We start from the raw sequence: 13,814 nt of genomic DNA on the forward strand, positions 1-13,814 counted from the left end.
CATCAGAGAGTCAGATCTCAGTCTCAGATGTTAACTTATGAAGATGAAGAAGAGAAATGAAACAGTTTTCAGGTGCAGAATCAGATTCAACAGCCATCAATGACTTCACTTATTTGAGTATTCCCATTCACATTAATCAGTAACATCTGTATACACAAGTAAAAAAGGATCTGGTCTCCTCCAGCAAACACAGATTAGTTTGATAACTGTGATAATCTATTAGGAAATTGAATCAAAAGGCCTCAATCACAAACAGAAAATATTCATTTTCCATTATAGCGAGTACATGTAAAGAAATTATCAGAATTCTGAAAACAGCAATGAACTAATGAACTTAAAAAGAAAGAAAGCTAACTTGATGACTTACAGAAAGAGGGTTACTTCTTGATAATTTCTATAAGTTTTGCTATTGATTGATGAGAAAGTCTTATTTTACCTTGAAAATTAGTAGCTAATGAATGAAATAATAATAATTAGAATGTATTCATAGGTATATACACATACATATACATATAACTATGTTAAAAGACCTGAATGATTTTCATTTTCCCACTCTGTTCCAAAACAAGAAGAACATGTTGACTCGCAGTAGCCTTCAGATAGACTAACTTCAGCAGGCAATGCTCATCTTTGCTGTGCTGGGTCAAAGGCAAGGTTTTAACTTCCTGTCCACTGCCAAAATCCCAAATTTTCACTGTTCCTAGCCAGGAATAAGAAACATACAAAAAAGGGAATGAACTTTCAACAATTGCTTGTGCTTGAAACTCATGAATTTGAATTAAGACAGGGAAAGGAGAATAAACAAGAAAATCCAATTGAAGGTGCAGAGCTAAGTCAATCATCTTCAAGAAGCTGTAGCTGTGTATATGTTTGTTGAGAAAGCAAGCTTAGGGACAAAAAAGATACCAAAAGCCACCTGTACAATTAACCCCACTATTATTTCATCCCTTCCATGACCATTTTAAGTTGCAACCTAGTTCACTGCTGTTTCTGGATTAGTGTCATCAGAGAGCAAATAGAATGGCGTGCAGTCAGAAGATCTCAGGCTCTGATATACAGCAAGGAGCAAAGCAACACAGTTGCTGGACTTGTCCCACAGGACTAGTGGGGAGAAGAAGCTTGAGTATTATCCTAAGTGAAGCATTGTCATGGTTTCATGGCTTTTCATCAATATTACACATCATAATATCTTGCCTTGTCAAGGAAACCAGGCAAAACCATGACAGGCAGCTATTATTTATGAATCCAGTTTTGTAGGATTTGATAGCATTCACCTACAGTCATGCTTTTAAGATCCATAAAGAGTTCAATCTATGTTGCAAAGTATAAAATTCTAAACATTATTCAGTATTCTGTGTGGAAAAATGGCATTTTCTTTTTATGTGAGGCAGCCTTCATATATTTCATATATTTTAATAATTGAGGTATATACTTGAACATTTGAATTTGAGAAGAATTATTCTTCAATGTTTACAGATTACAAAATTATTAAAGATGCAGCAGAATTTGGTGTAGCACCACATACGTGAATATACTGGAGAGATCCTATCACATTCTGTACAACTCATACACTGTAAACAACATGGGAAAAAGTCAGGAAACACATTATTTATATATATATATAAAATTCATTTTGTAATGAACAACTATATATATATATATATATTTTGTTCGTTACAAAATTGAGCTGAGACATTATAAAATAAAAAAGTACCATTCTCCATCTGGAGCTGTTCACTCATAGTACTATAGAGATCTAGGTCCGGAGATAAGGAGACATCTTTTCAGATCAAGAGCTTTGCAAGCATTTTTTCGCAGTCATAGGTAAGCAAAGTAACAGAGCCCCAGTAGTAAAAAATCACCTCTCTATGAATCACATGTCAAATAAGACTTAACCAGGACAAAAAAAAAAAAAAAAGCCCTGTACTTCTTTGTGGGAATACTTCCTCCCATCTTGGATGAAAGCCAAAATTCATTCTATCACTTAGACAAAGTGGTTCAAGACAAAGAGTTCTGATTGCTTATATGCCATTTCACATAAACATAATAAAAATATGGGAATTATTTAGTTGGTTTACCATCACAAGCCCCAGTAGCAAGATAGAAACCATTTATTTCAATTGCTGCGCAGGTCACTTCAATATTCAGCCCATGTGCATCTTCAATCTGGTATATTTGATATCCTGTTTCTAGGTCCCACACCTTAAAAAAAAAAAAAAATTGATCATTTGTAGTACATCCTCTAAAATTCCTCACACGTTTTTTTCCTAGTGTAATTGTATAAAGTTGCATGCTTCCAAGAGCATATTTAAACTTCCCATGAAAAAAAAATTTTCTGTTATTTCAGCAGACTCAATAGCAAGCAACCATGTTCTTTTACTGAGATCCTACTGCAATTTCTCCAGATTCAACTGGATTTGTGAAGTAGCCACTCATGTCTTAAGCACTGTCTGGATCTGATGTTCTTCAGCAACAGATGCCGAAATCTATCTTGTAATTGTAATGTTGTTGTAGCCATCATGATCTAAAGAAGTTGGAGGTATACAATGAGAAATAACATCTTACTGAGAGTACAATATAGACAATTTACACAAACAAGCCTTCTGCCAAAAAAAAATAGTATGCATTACCAACTGGCTCAGTAAGAGAAGCTACTTCACCCTACTTCACCCCTTGACACTTAACTTCATTAGTAATTAATGAAAACTGTAAGTCCTTAGCACTTCTGACAACCAGTATCACACTGTTAATTACACCTATAATGATTCACTGTATTTGTCTATGTGTTTTGTCACTAGAGAAATATCAGTTGTTCAAATGCAAATAGTAAAATTAATACACATTTAATATTTAAAATAGCGTTTCAACAGTTAGCAGTGATAAAAAGTAACAAATGAGAGACATCTCCATCACTTTATTTTTCTTGTTAACTGGTTGCTATATTCAACACTTCTCATTTACTGCATGACTGAAAGCCTACAGGCTCAGAACAACATGTTCAAAGAAACTGAAAGATAAAAGGATTTGCAGAAGGTCAGCAAATTGGCTCCAGATCTGCTTGTCAAATAGAAACAGATTCAGAAAAAAAGGAATAAAAGGAGGAAGATAAAAAATCAGGTTGTGTGGTTTGGTCACACTGAATGCACCATAAAAACTTTCAATTTCAGTTAAAGAATCTTTTTGTGTCAGAGCAGCATCTTTTACACAGTCCTGTTTTCACAAAGTGATGTTATTCATGTTTCATACCAATACACAGAGCATTTGAAGTATGTTTTTATATCCCACTAAGCTGTCTGGGACTCAAGCATTTACTGTACTTTAAGAGATGTTCATGAGACGTGCCTTCTGTATCAAAGAATAGTATGCAATTAGGCTTGCATAAATTATTGTTTGGATATATATTTGACATGGCATTTAAAATTTTCCTTTGCAGCTACTAAATAGACAATAGACTTTTACTACTATTGCTGTATTATCCATTTCTGATCAGGTAAAGTGTACCAAAATGTGGCCAAAGGAAATAAAAGCGCAACTAAAATTGGTGCTTCTGAAACCTTGCTCAATCTCTCTGGTGCTTGCAGTACAAGTCAGAGAAGCAGTTTTCTAATTAAATTAATGCTGATTTATCATGGCTATCACTTCCCTGAAGAATTTGAGCACAAAAATGGTCGTAAAGCTTTAAATAATAAACACTAGTTGCTTAACTAACTGCCCAATAACTCATTTGTAATAAAAAAAATCTGAGACTCTTTCAGCCTAGAGGACAACAATTTACACTCACCTTCAGTATTGACTCAGAGCAGACAGTGAGGATTTGGTGAAAAGCTCTGTTATAAGCCAGAACATTTATGCTTTTCTCATGTGTTTTTGGGACCTGTTTTGTATCTTGTATCATGTGCGTTAGCGGATAAATATAAATGACAGTTGAACCTGGATGTAGTGAGACAAGAGAGAGCATATTTTACAGAAAGGTTCATATAAGAAGGAGTGTTCATTTGAGTTTTTCTGAAGAGCATAAGGAATCTTGTCTGTTTTTTGAGACTATCTGTTCTTGGAAAGAGAAAATTCAGTTAAACAATAGCTAAGTATTTCCCTGCCTCAAGCCACTTCCTTAGGCATAAGACAATTTTATCTACAGGCAGTAACATCTCTCCTGTACCTTCCTTTATACAGCACTGCAGATCTGAATGGAGTTTCACCTTCTGCGCTCTCTGATCAGAAGGACTGCAAAGACAGATAGGGAACACAAGACAAAGGAAAGGAGAAGGCTTTTTACAAGGCAGGCTTCCAATCCAGACTCCTATTTCAGTTCCAGTCTAACAGCAGCATAACGCAGACAGCAGTAAATATGCAGCAAAGGATAGAATTGCATTAATTCTTGGCATGAGCACAGGGACACAGGATTGCAGTTTGGAAAAAGACACAGAAGGAAAGCTGTGGCAGTATTGAAATGAAGCATGAAGGTGAGCCATAATACATGGATATTAGTGAACAAATAACTGAAAATCTCCTCCGTAAAATCAGGTACATAGCCATAAGAATTAACATACCCACATACAGCCTCAAGACTTTTGTTCAGTTCAGGAGCATGGGGACATTCATTTAACCTTTTAATTACACCATTAATAGAGTCCAGGACTAGATTTTTACAGATATTTAGGCACAGCTCCAATCACTGTTTATAAGGACAAAGCTATCTCATTTTCATGAGGACTTGGCCATGTAAAACCACTACGTTACTATGCCTTGAAAAATCTCACGAAGTGAAATTTTAACGTAAGATTCTTTCCGTATCTTTTAGTGATTAAACATATCTATCTATAACTAGTCTGAATAGTATTCTGACTTGTGGACTCCAGCTCAACATATGTAGGTTTATAACTGGTTTATTAGCACAATTATTCAACAGAAGATGACAGGTCATTGGAAACAAAAGATTTCACGTTCATCTCAGATTTGACAAGTTTTTTGCCTTGTTCTTGGTGCAAATACTGAAACAAGATGTCTCCAAATACAAAACAATGACCTTATTTCTCTGATAAGCCTCAGATTTCTCTAGCCTAAGGACAGGTTCAAAGCTAAGGAATTCAGGATTTCAGTGACCACGTCTTTGGGCCAAAGTCTGCTGGTTTCCAGGTTCTGTTCCTTAGATACAGAGGGCTAAAATAGTTAGTGACACCAGTGAATCTCTAGGCCCTTAAAGATGCCGCGCTCCTTGCTATGAAGTTAAGAAGCAGAGCCAAGAAACATTGGGATGAGTTCCCACAATTTTTAATTCCTGATCAAGTGGGTATTCTGGCATCTCCAAATGGAAGGAGGGCGCCAGAGAAAGGTGGAGTCCAGGAATATCAGCAGCTGAGTAGTTTTTAACAAAGGACAACGCTACAGAATAGAACAGGTAGCTTATTCTTTCTCAGAAAGGTTTGCCTTGCCTTCACAAAAGCCTTGATCATTTACTGTTTCCTGCTGTTAATTCCCATGCTGCATATTTTCATACATATTTCCATATTGAAATTAGCAAAACATATAACGAGACTCACTTCAAAGTGGTCTTACCATGCAAATACCCTCACCTCCCATATTCTGTACATTTCATACACATTATTCCTTCATTCAACATTTATGGAGACCAAACAGTAGATGCAAGCACATTGAGGTTGTGGGTGGTGAGTTTCAGTGATGCAAAAGACAAGCCATGTTTCAGATGGCCATACACAGCTGTCATACCACAAAATGAAGAATGTCTCAATCACTCATCTGTGCAAATTGTTGTATTACAACCATGGAACTTTGTATGGAACTGAATGTCAACTTCAATGCATTGGAAATGATTGTGGCAATGCTAGAATATTGCAAAGCTTGCAACATGTGTGTCCCACAGGTGCTCACATAGTAACAGAAAGAACACCGTATGTACATTTGTCAGGACCTACTGAACCAATGTGAGGTTGAACGTGATAGTTTCTTTTATTGAATTATTACCAGTTATGTGATTTGATGTCACCACAACAAGCCAGAGTCAAAATGGCAGTCCATGGAGTAGCAATATGAATTCCCCATTGAAGAAAAAGTCCAAGATGCAGCACCAACTGGGCAAAGGGATGTGCACTGACTTTTAGGATAGGAAATGAGCGATCCATCTAGATTTTCACGAATTCAGAGAAGCCATCAAATCAGATCGCTATATTGCAACAGTTAAGCTGAAGGCTCAAATTTCCTGAGTCAGGCTGTCTTCTCTGGCCTTTCTCTTGAAACATAACATCAGGCTGCATACCAGTTTGAAGACCAGGGAGCTGATTGCCAATCTTGGCTGGACAGTCCTTCCAAATCCACTTTACAGTTCAGATTTGGCACCTTCTGATTTCTGCTATTTGGGTTGATGAAAGATGGACTACATGGGCAACATTTTCCTAGTAATGATGCTGTCCTAGCAGCTATGAAACAGAGGGTCACCTGTGCTAGTGCAGATTTTTATGAGAGTGGGCATGCAGTCTCTTTCTTGCTCATCGCTGACAAAAACGTGGAGCATTTTTGGCGGTCATTATGTTGAAAAATTGTGTTTTGTAGCTGAGAATTTGCTCTATCAAAAGTGTCATTTTACTCTTTGTTGCTGTTGTAGGTTCCACGGTAATGAATAGGAGACATTACTTTTGAAGTGATCTATATAGAGGGGGGGAAGCTCTCACACATTAGTTACAGTAACATACCTGTGATAAGTGTGCCACGAGCATTGTCAAATACCATGGCAAGGGTCTCAATCCCTTTCGGACTATCTTGATCTTGGAAGACTTGCAGCATTGAAAGGGTCTGTAGATCCCACACTATAAAAATCTAGAGAGAGAGGCTGGGGGGGGATGTTAGTACAGAATCATTACTGGATTTTCAACTACTTTTCATTTGTATGAGAAAAATAATATAGCATCCAATAAAAGTCACATTGTTAAGTGTGTTACATCTGAAAATAAGCAAGACAAATACCTAAGGCATCTTCCATCACGACTTTACTGAGAATAAAAGGCATAGAGAGGCTGTTTTGCAATATTGACCTGAGAAATAGACGAGATGAGCTAGAAGGCATTAACACGAACATAGAGCATAGAAGAACTCTGAGAAACAAACATGAACATGACATCTGTCAAACTCAAAATGAAAACAGTAACAGTCAAATTCATTTCTGACAATTCAGAAAATTCAAATCTCTAATTTTAATTCCTCTTTATTAGAAGGATATTTGAAAACAAAATTCCACTCTGATAAATATTTTCCTTGCAAATTTGGGACTAGATTTTATTTTTTTTAATATTAGGTATTTCTGAAGTCTTACGTCTGTCTGTTTGCTTATGTACAAGCTTAAATATTTCTATTCAGGAACAAAAAAAAGTCACCTTACACATTTAAACAGAGAAAGTAAATGTTTTCTCAAAAGACACCCAGAAAGTTGTATTCTGAAACATAAAAGAGTTTTGACTTTTTCAGTTTTCCTCATTATATTCAATTTCTTTCTTCATTTATAATTCTATTTGTTTTTCTGCTAAACATTGTTTGTGCCCATTATAATCCACAGGCAGTATTCTCAGTCCTTAAACATCTTTTCGATAATCAAGAAAACTTCACTTATGTGTGTTTGTAAATGGTTCAAAAAGTTCAGTGCAATTGCCAGGAATGATTTAATGACTACTTCAGAAGACATACGCTATACAACTAACAACTTACATTTCTTACTCTGTATGCAATAAAGTATTGAAGTATAAATCTTTTCACTTAAAATACAATCTCAGCATAGAAAAAATATTGTTAAAGTAGAAGACTGTTCACTGTTTGCAAAATAAAAATAAATCAGTATAAAATATTAAAAGCAAGAGTAATGGAAGAAATTTTTCAGGATTATGCAGTATCAAGAAGGGAGATAGATACACAGATTTAGAGATTATTGGAATTTCCATCCAAAACCTGATTTTAAAGGAATTTACAGAGGACCCAGCAAAATTTTGAAAAAGGAGAGAAAACAAATAGATACACCAGTTTGAACTGATCACTTCTGACACTAGAGAAAAATTCAATAGAAATGTTTCAGGATTTTAAGTAGAAAGAAAATTTGAATGTCCTGTTTATTTTCAGGAAAACAAAAAAGGAAAAGTACAGGAAACTGTACTGATTCAGAACCATGCCCATCATATTTCTGCCCAGAAAGGATGTGGATGCCCCACCCCTGGAGGCATTCAAAGCCAGGCTGGATGTGGCTCTGGGCAGCCTGGTCTGGTGGTTTGGTGACTCTGCCCATGGCAGGGGGATTGAAACTAGATGATATTTTGATGTCCTTTTCAACCCAGGCCATTCTGTGATATTTCTCTAATAGATTTCTGACTGTATTTCAGAAATTTACTCAGACATGCAATTGTTGAACCATACAAAAAGAGCCTTATGGAGAAATAGCCAGTGAGAATGTTTGAAAAAGAAAATTTAGTTAAATAGAGAAAACAATGAAGTTGCTTGTTTACCTAGAAAAAATAGTAGAGAAGCAAAAATACAAAGAATTGGTGATGGAAGTTGAAAAAGTTAGGGAAATATTGAAGGTAAATCTCCAAGCCGATTTCTGGCCCAATCACAATTAGGAGGTGTAAAAACAGCTCTAAGAACTGAATATTAAATCAGAAGTAAGTATCAGTAGAGATACTCAAGTCAGGTGAAAAGAATAAGTCCTTGAACAGAGACCTTCCTGGAAATACCATCCAGACCTATTAAAAATTGGAATAAAACTGAAGATACACAGTTTTAATGGTATCATGTTTTTTTTCAAGCAAAATTGGTCACTCAAAACATAAGTTTGACATTTTAACACAGCAGTAAATCACAGAGATTTTACAGCACAAGTGAATACAAGCAAAAACCTGGTCATTAATAAATCTCTTCCTTCCACTCAACCTTTCCTCTTTTTCCAGGTTGGGGGCATGAGATGGGGAGATAACATAAACCACTGTTTCATATAAGTAACTTTAACACAAGGCATCACCAGCATGGCAGAGATATATAATGTCACTGCTGCTCATCTGCATCAGTTTACCATTTTTATGGTAAAATGCTTTTTGACTGTGTCTTGTGAAATCACAGACTATTTTTGAGAAAAAAATCAGAGTGGAGGCAGAGTGCAGAAAGAAGGATCTTCAATTGCTTTTAAAATTACTCTTTTCCTTCTTCACTCTGTTTCCACCATATAGGAAAATCTAAGCTACAATAACAGTGATACTGTCTGCAGTGCTGACTTGAAATGAAAAATACTTTTTGGCTCAGTTCTAGTATACTAGCAGAATTAGCATTGACCCATGGACATTCCTTTTGCATAAGGATGTTGTAGTGTGTAACTACTGTACTGTGTAACTAGTGTGCAGAGATTCTTCTTCTTCAGGGATCCTATTTGCTATACAGCTTGCCTATTTCAGTGTGTCATTGAAAGTTCCATGCTGTAAGTGAAAAAGTTACAAACACATACCCAAAGTCCGAACCCCCAAAGAAAAATCACCAGGCACGAAGCAGAGGTCAAACCACAGCTCTGTTTGCCATGTTATTTAATAGATTAAGTTCCCTGGGGAGTTCAGTTTTGCATCCTGTGATTTTTCGAAGATGATCCTACAAAGTACTACAATTCCCTGTAGTTATTAGAAGACTTAAGAACAAATTGATGTCAGTGGGATTACTTTTGAGGCAAAGACAAGGAGGATTTAGCTCTAAGCATATTAACACAGCACAATGCAGCAGCTGATCCTATACCTAGTGCCTTACTGAGACAGTAATTTGCTGAAGTTCAAAATTACATACATTTCAAATCACTTCCTTAAATAGTACCACTAATCTGGTAATACATAAAGCTACTTTCTCTTTCCCAGTCATTGAGAAATTCAAAAAAATTTAAACTGGATAATAAGCAACAGTGAGTCTGTTTGCAAATGAATGGTTCTGCAGGCTACTTACTGGGTGCTATACAATGACAGAGATTTTGCAAAAGACCTGTATATCTGTCTGTACTGTCTGCCCAGTATGCTGACAATAGAACTACCTGACCCCTCATGCAAATATGAAGTGATCCTTAACTCTTCCAGAAAACAGTTTAAGTGGATATTTAGATGGTACAAACTTCTTGGAAGCAAGAAGTTTGAGGCTTAAGACACAGATACGTAGCCCTGAACACCTGGGTTGGGTGAGCTCAAAACAACAATCATGTTATTCCTGTTAATGTTCAGCTGACCTTAGAATAATGACACAGTTCTCACCTTAGATGTAGTATTGAACTATTCTTCATGTAAACACCTTATTTACATTTTAAGATCCAATATTTCTTCCTTTACCAATTGAAAAACAAAGGAACTAGAAAACTGCAGGTCTGCAAATTTATTTTTAATGTAGTTTAATCCTTAGATCTCAGTTTTTGGTTAGAAAAGAAATTAACATAGGCTGAATATGGATCTTGATCTTTTTTCTTCTGCAGCAAATACAGATTATTTAATGCTTTAATAATCAAATATTTGCCCAGAAACAGAAAATCTATCGGATTTCCTTCATTTCCTTCATGTATGCCTAGAATATATAAAGGCAATTCAATTATGAAGAAAATTCATGTGTTCTCATATAAACTCAGAAACAACATTTTGGAAAGATATCACCATAACTAGAACAGAGGTTTTCCTCAAACAGTCCAAACTGCACGCTGGTTGTAAGCACGCATGTATGCTATATATCATATAAATTTAGGTGCTAGAGAAGGAAAATATAGGTTTAAGCCAAAAAAGCATATTTAAAATTAGTTCTAAATCCTCCTTCACAGAATCATGGCTTGGCTGAGCTTGGCAGGGACCTCCTGGATCCATCTGCTCTACCAGACCCAAGCAGGGCTACCCAGATCAGGTTGCACTGGACACGTTCAGTGGCTTTTAGAGGTCTCCAATGGCAAGAATATACAACCTCTCTGGGCAACCTATGCCAGTCCTCACTACCCCCAGAGTAAAAAAACGCTTTCTGATGCATAGATCACTTTACCTATGTTTCAGATTTTGCCCACTGTCTGTCACTGGGCACCAATGAAAAGAGCCTTGCTCTTCTTTGATGAGAGGCTCCCCGAACCTGCTCTTCTCTATGCTAATTTTGCAGTTCTTACTTGCAGACTATTCAAGAGAAAAAATAATCTGCATTGCAAATACCAGAAAGTTGGTTAAGTTGCATGAAAAAAAAAAAAATCAAAATCAAATGTTCCTGAAGGTTTGTGCAACACGAGGAGAACATGATATCTGAGAGGAGTAAATAAACAAAAAAAAGATAAATTATTATCATAAAATCACAGCAGAAAGAACAGGAGTAACTTTGACTTTCAAAGCAGTATATGAAAAATGTATCTGATATAGATGTAGCCAAATAATTTCTGTGCAGGGTATCTGGAGCAGATTTCTCAAATGCCTTTTTCTAATTTTCTAGATTAAATTTAACATTGTTGATACACAGTACATTTTAGTAACAGTCCTGATTAGCAATGGTTTGACATAAATTTAACAGTGTACTTCTAGCTCAGCTGTTGTAATTTTTCAGGAAGATGGATGACTGCATTATAAATAAATCCTTAAAGCAATGTTATCTGATTTCAAAATAGGCTAGAGAAACACAGATAGTAATCTACGCAGGCATTGATACAAGGACATGCTTGGATCCAGACAGGCAGAAGGCATTTATGATTCCCCTCTGGGATATTACACAGCAAGTTTGCCATTCAGCAGACCTGGAGAGGCAAGGCTGGAGGCTACTAATATTAAGATTCCTGTCAATTTGTAAAATCACAAAACATACAAATCAATAACATGTCTTACTCTTTTTACCTTCTGTCTTAGTTTTAGCTGGGATGGAACTGTTTTCTTCAGAGCATCTAGTATGATGCTATGTTTTTGTTCTAGGATAAAAAAGTTTTGACAACACAACAATGTTTATTGTAGCAGCTAAGTAGCATTGAGCAACTTTGTACACAGTCATTCACTCATTCCATCCCCTTTCCTGTCAGATGGGGGAGAGAATTGAAAAAAAAAAATCCCACAAAGTAAAAGATAAAGCCATTTACTAATATAGAGAAAAGGAAAAGGATAATAATTAGGACACACACACATATGTATACAACAAATGATGCACAGTTAATTGCCTACCATTCCCAAACAATGCCCAGCTAGCCCTGAGTAGCAGGAGAGAGAACTCCTACTCCCTTCAAAACTCCTTCTGCACGATATCATATGCATGGAATATCCCTTTAGCCTTAGTTTAAGTCAGCTGTCCTAATTCTGTTCCATCCCAGCTCCATGGGCCCTTTGCTGAGAATGGCCTTGGTTCTGTACAGAACTGCTGAGCAGCAACTATAAACATCAGTATGTTATCAACATTGTTTTTTCTCCTAGAACCAAAACATTGCATCATAGCAGACACTGAAGAAAACATCTCCATCCCATCTGAAACTGAGACATCCTTCCTGGATTCTGTCAGAATAAAAACTAGAGGAAGGTATATTTATAACAGAGTCAATTTAGTATGGGCATATTTCAGCAAGGAATTGCTTATGTGCTTGCATCTAAATAACTGCATTTGATTTGTAAGAAACTGTGAATGGAATGAAATTTTACTGTGCCCAAGAATGGGAATTCAAGAAATGAACCTGTTTATTGCAATTGCAGTACTTTCCTACCATGCATAAGTATGTACATCACTCTTCAAGTATTAGCTATCAAAAATGAAATTACTTTTAAAGAGAAAAAGGACAAAAAACTCCACCGATTTGAAAATAAAAGTTGTGTTGTTTACAAGGGATAGCATAGAGTGTTATAGTAGGAATGCATTCCTTATCCTAGCCCCATTGATTAATAGTCATACTGAGATTGTTCTTACGCATTCAAACTTGTAGTGTCAAATCTTGCTCATCTGACTCACTTAAGCAGTCTAATTCAACCAGACCCACCAGAGGAGTAGTTCTAGTTAAATTAGTGGAACAATTCTGTATTACTGGCTTTCACCAATAATTCAGTAGGCAAGACAAGATACTTCGACCTCTTCAGTTCTAGTTCCAAATTCCCATTCCACATTAAGTGAGACACAACGGTTTTCATGGCTACACAGCATTTCAGCACCACTGCTATACCACTATCCTTAGTTTTCTCATTTCCACTGATCATTTTGAGGGAGAACAACCCTCTTCCTGCAACCAGGTTTAATAGCCCCTACCTATGACTGTTCTTTTCCCCTCAGTGGTTTCTGAATGTATTGAAAATGTTCTGCAGCATTAGAAAATAAAAATAAAATAACTGCTTCCAGTTGCAGTAGAATGAACAAAATAAATACATAGAGGAAGGGACAGTGTTCAATGATATATCTGTTGAGATATCTCACTCTATCAGTGAGACTCTATTTGTTCACAGTTTTTGTCTGTTCTTAAAAACATGAGAGGATTGAGTTGCAGTAGCCAGTGAATATACAGCAGGTAGAAGCACTGCCATGTCAGATAATGAAATTAATTACTGCTAGACATCCTTATAGTAGGCTAATAGGAGACTCTTAGGATGCAGCTACTTTAACAAAGAGCTTCTGTAGTATGTAAGCCTGTATTCTGGTGAAATGTTTCACACTTTTTCAGCATAGTCATCACCATTGGCTATACATTTTTGCCAGCAATGAACAAGAGTCGGCATGCCATACTTGTAAAAATCTGCACAATTTCTATTCATGAATAATACTTTTAATTACTAAGTTCATAGCTGACATTGTTCAGAAAGAGGCTAAGAGTTGATCATGGCGTATAGAGT

At 36.2% G+C, this 13,814-nt stretch overlaps 1 protein-coding gene across 1 annotated transcript in view; it reads right to left on the reverse strand.

Annotated features, from left to right (window-relative positions):
- WDR64 (WD repeat domain 64) overlaps nt 1–13,814 on the reverse strand; it is a 63,428-nt gene that overhangs the window by 21,010 nt on the left and 28,604 nt on the right. The window contains exons 11-14 of the mRNA XM_085219647.1: nt 6,708–6,831; nt 3,782–3,930; nt 2,079–2,202; nt 531–700 (exon numbers count right to left, since the gene is read on the reverse strand). Coding sequence (XP_085075773.1) covers nt 531–700; nt 2,079–2,202; nt 3,782–3,930; nt 6,708–6,831 — 567 coding nt within the window. The remainder of the gene's footprint in view (nt 1–530; nt 701–2,078; nt 2,203–3,781; nt 3,931–6,707; nt 6,832–13,814) is intronic.

Source organism: Meleagris gallopavo, chromosome 2 (genome assembly GCF_905368555.1).
Source record: "Meleagris gallopavo chromosome 2, MGAL_WU_HG_1.1, whole genome shotgun sequence".
Taxonomy (NCBI): domain Eukaryota; kingdom Metazoa; phylum Chordata; class Aves; order Galliformes; family Phasianidae; genus Meleagris; species Meleagris gallopavo.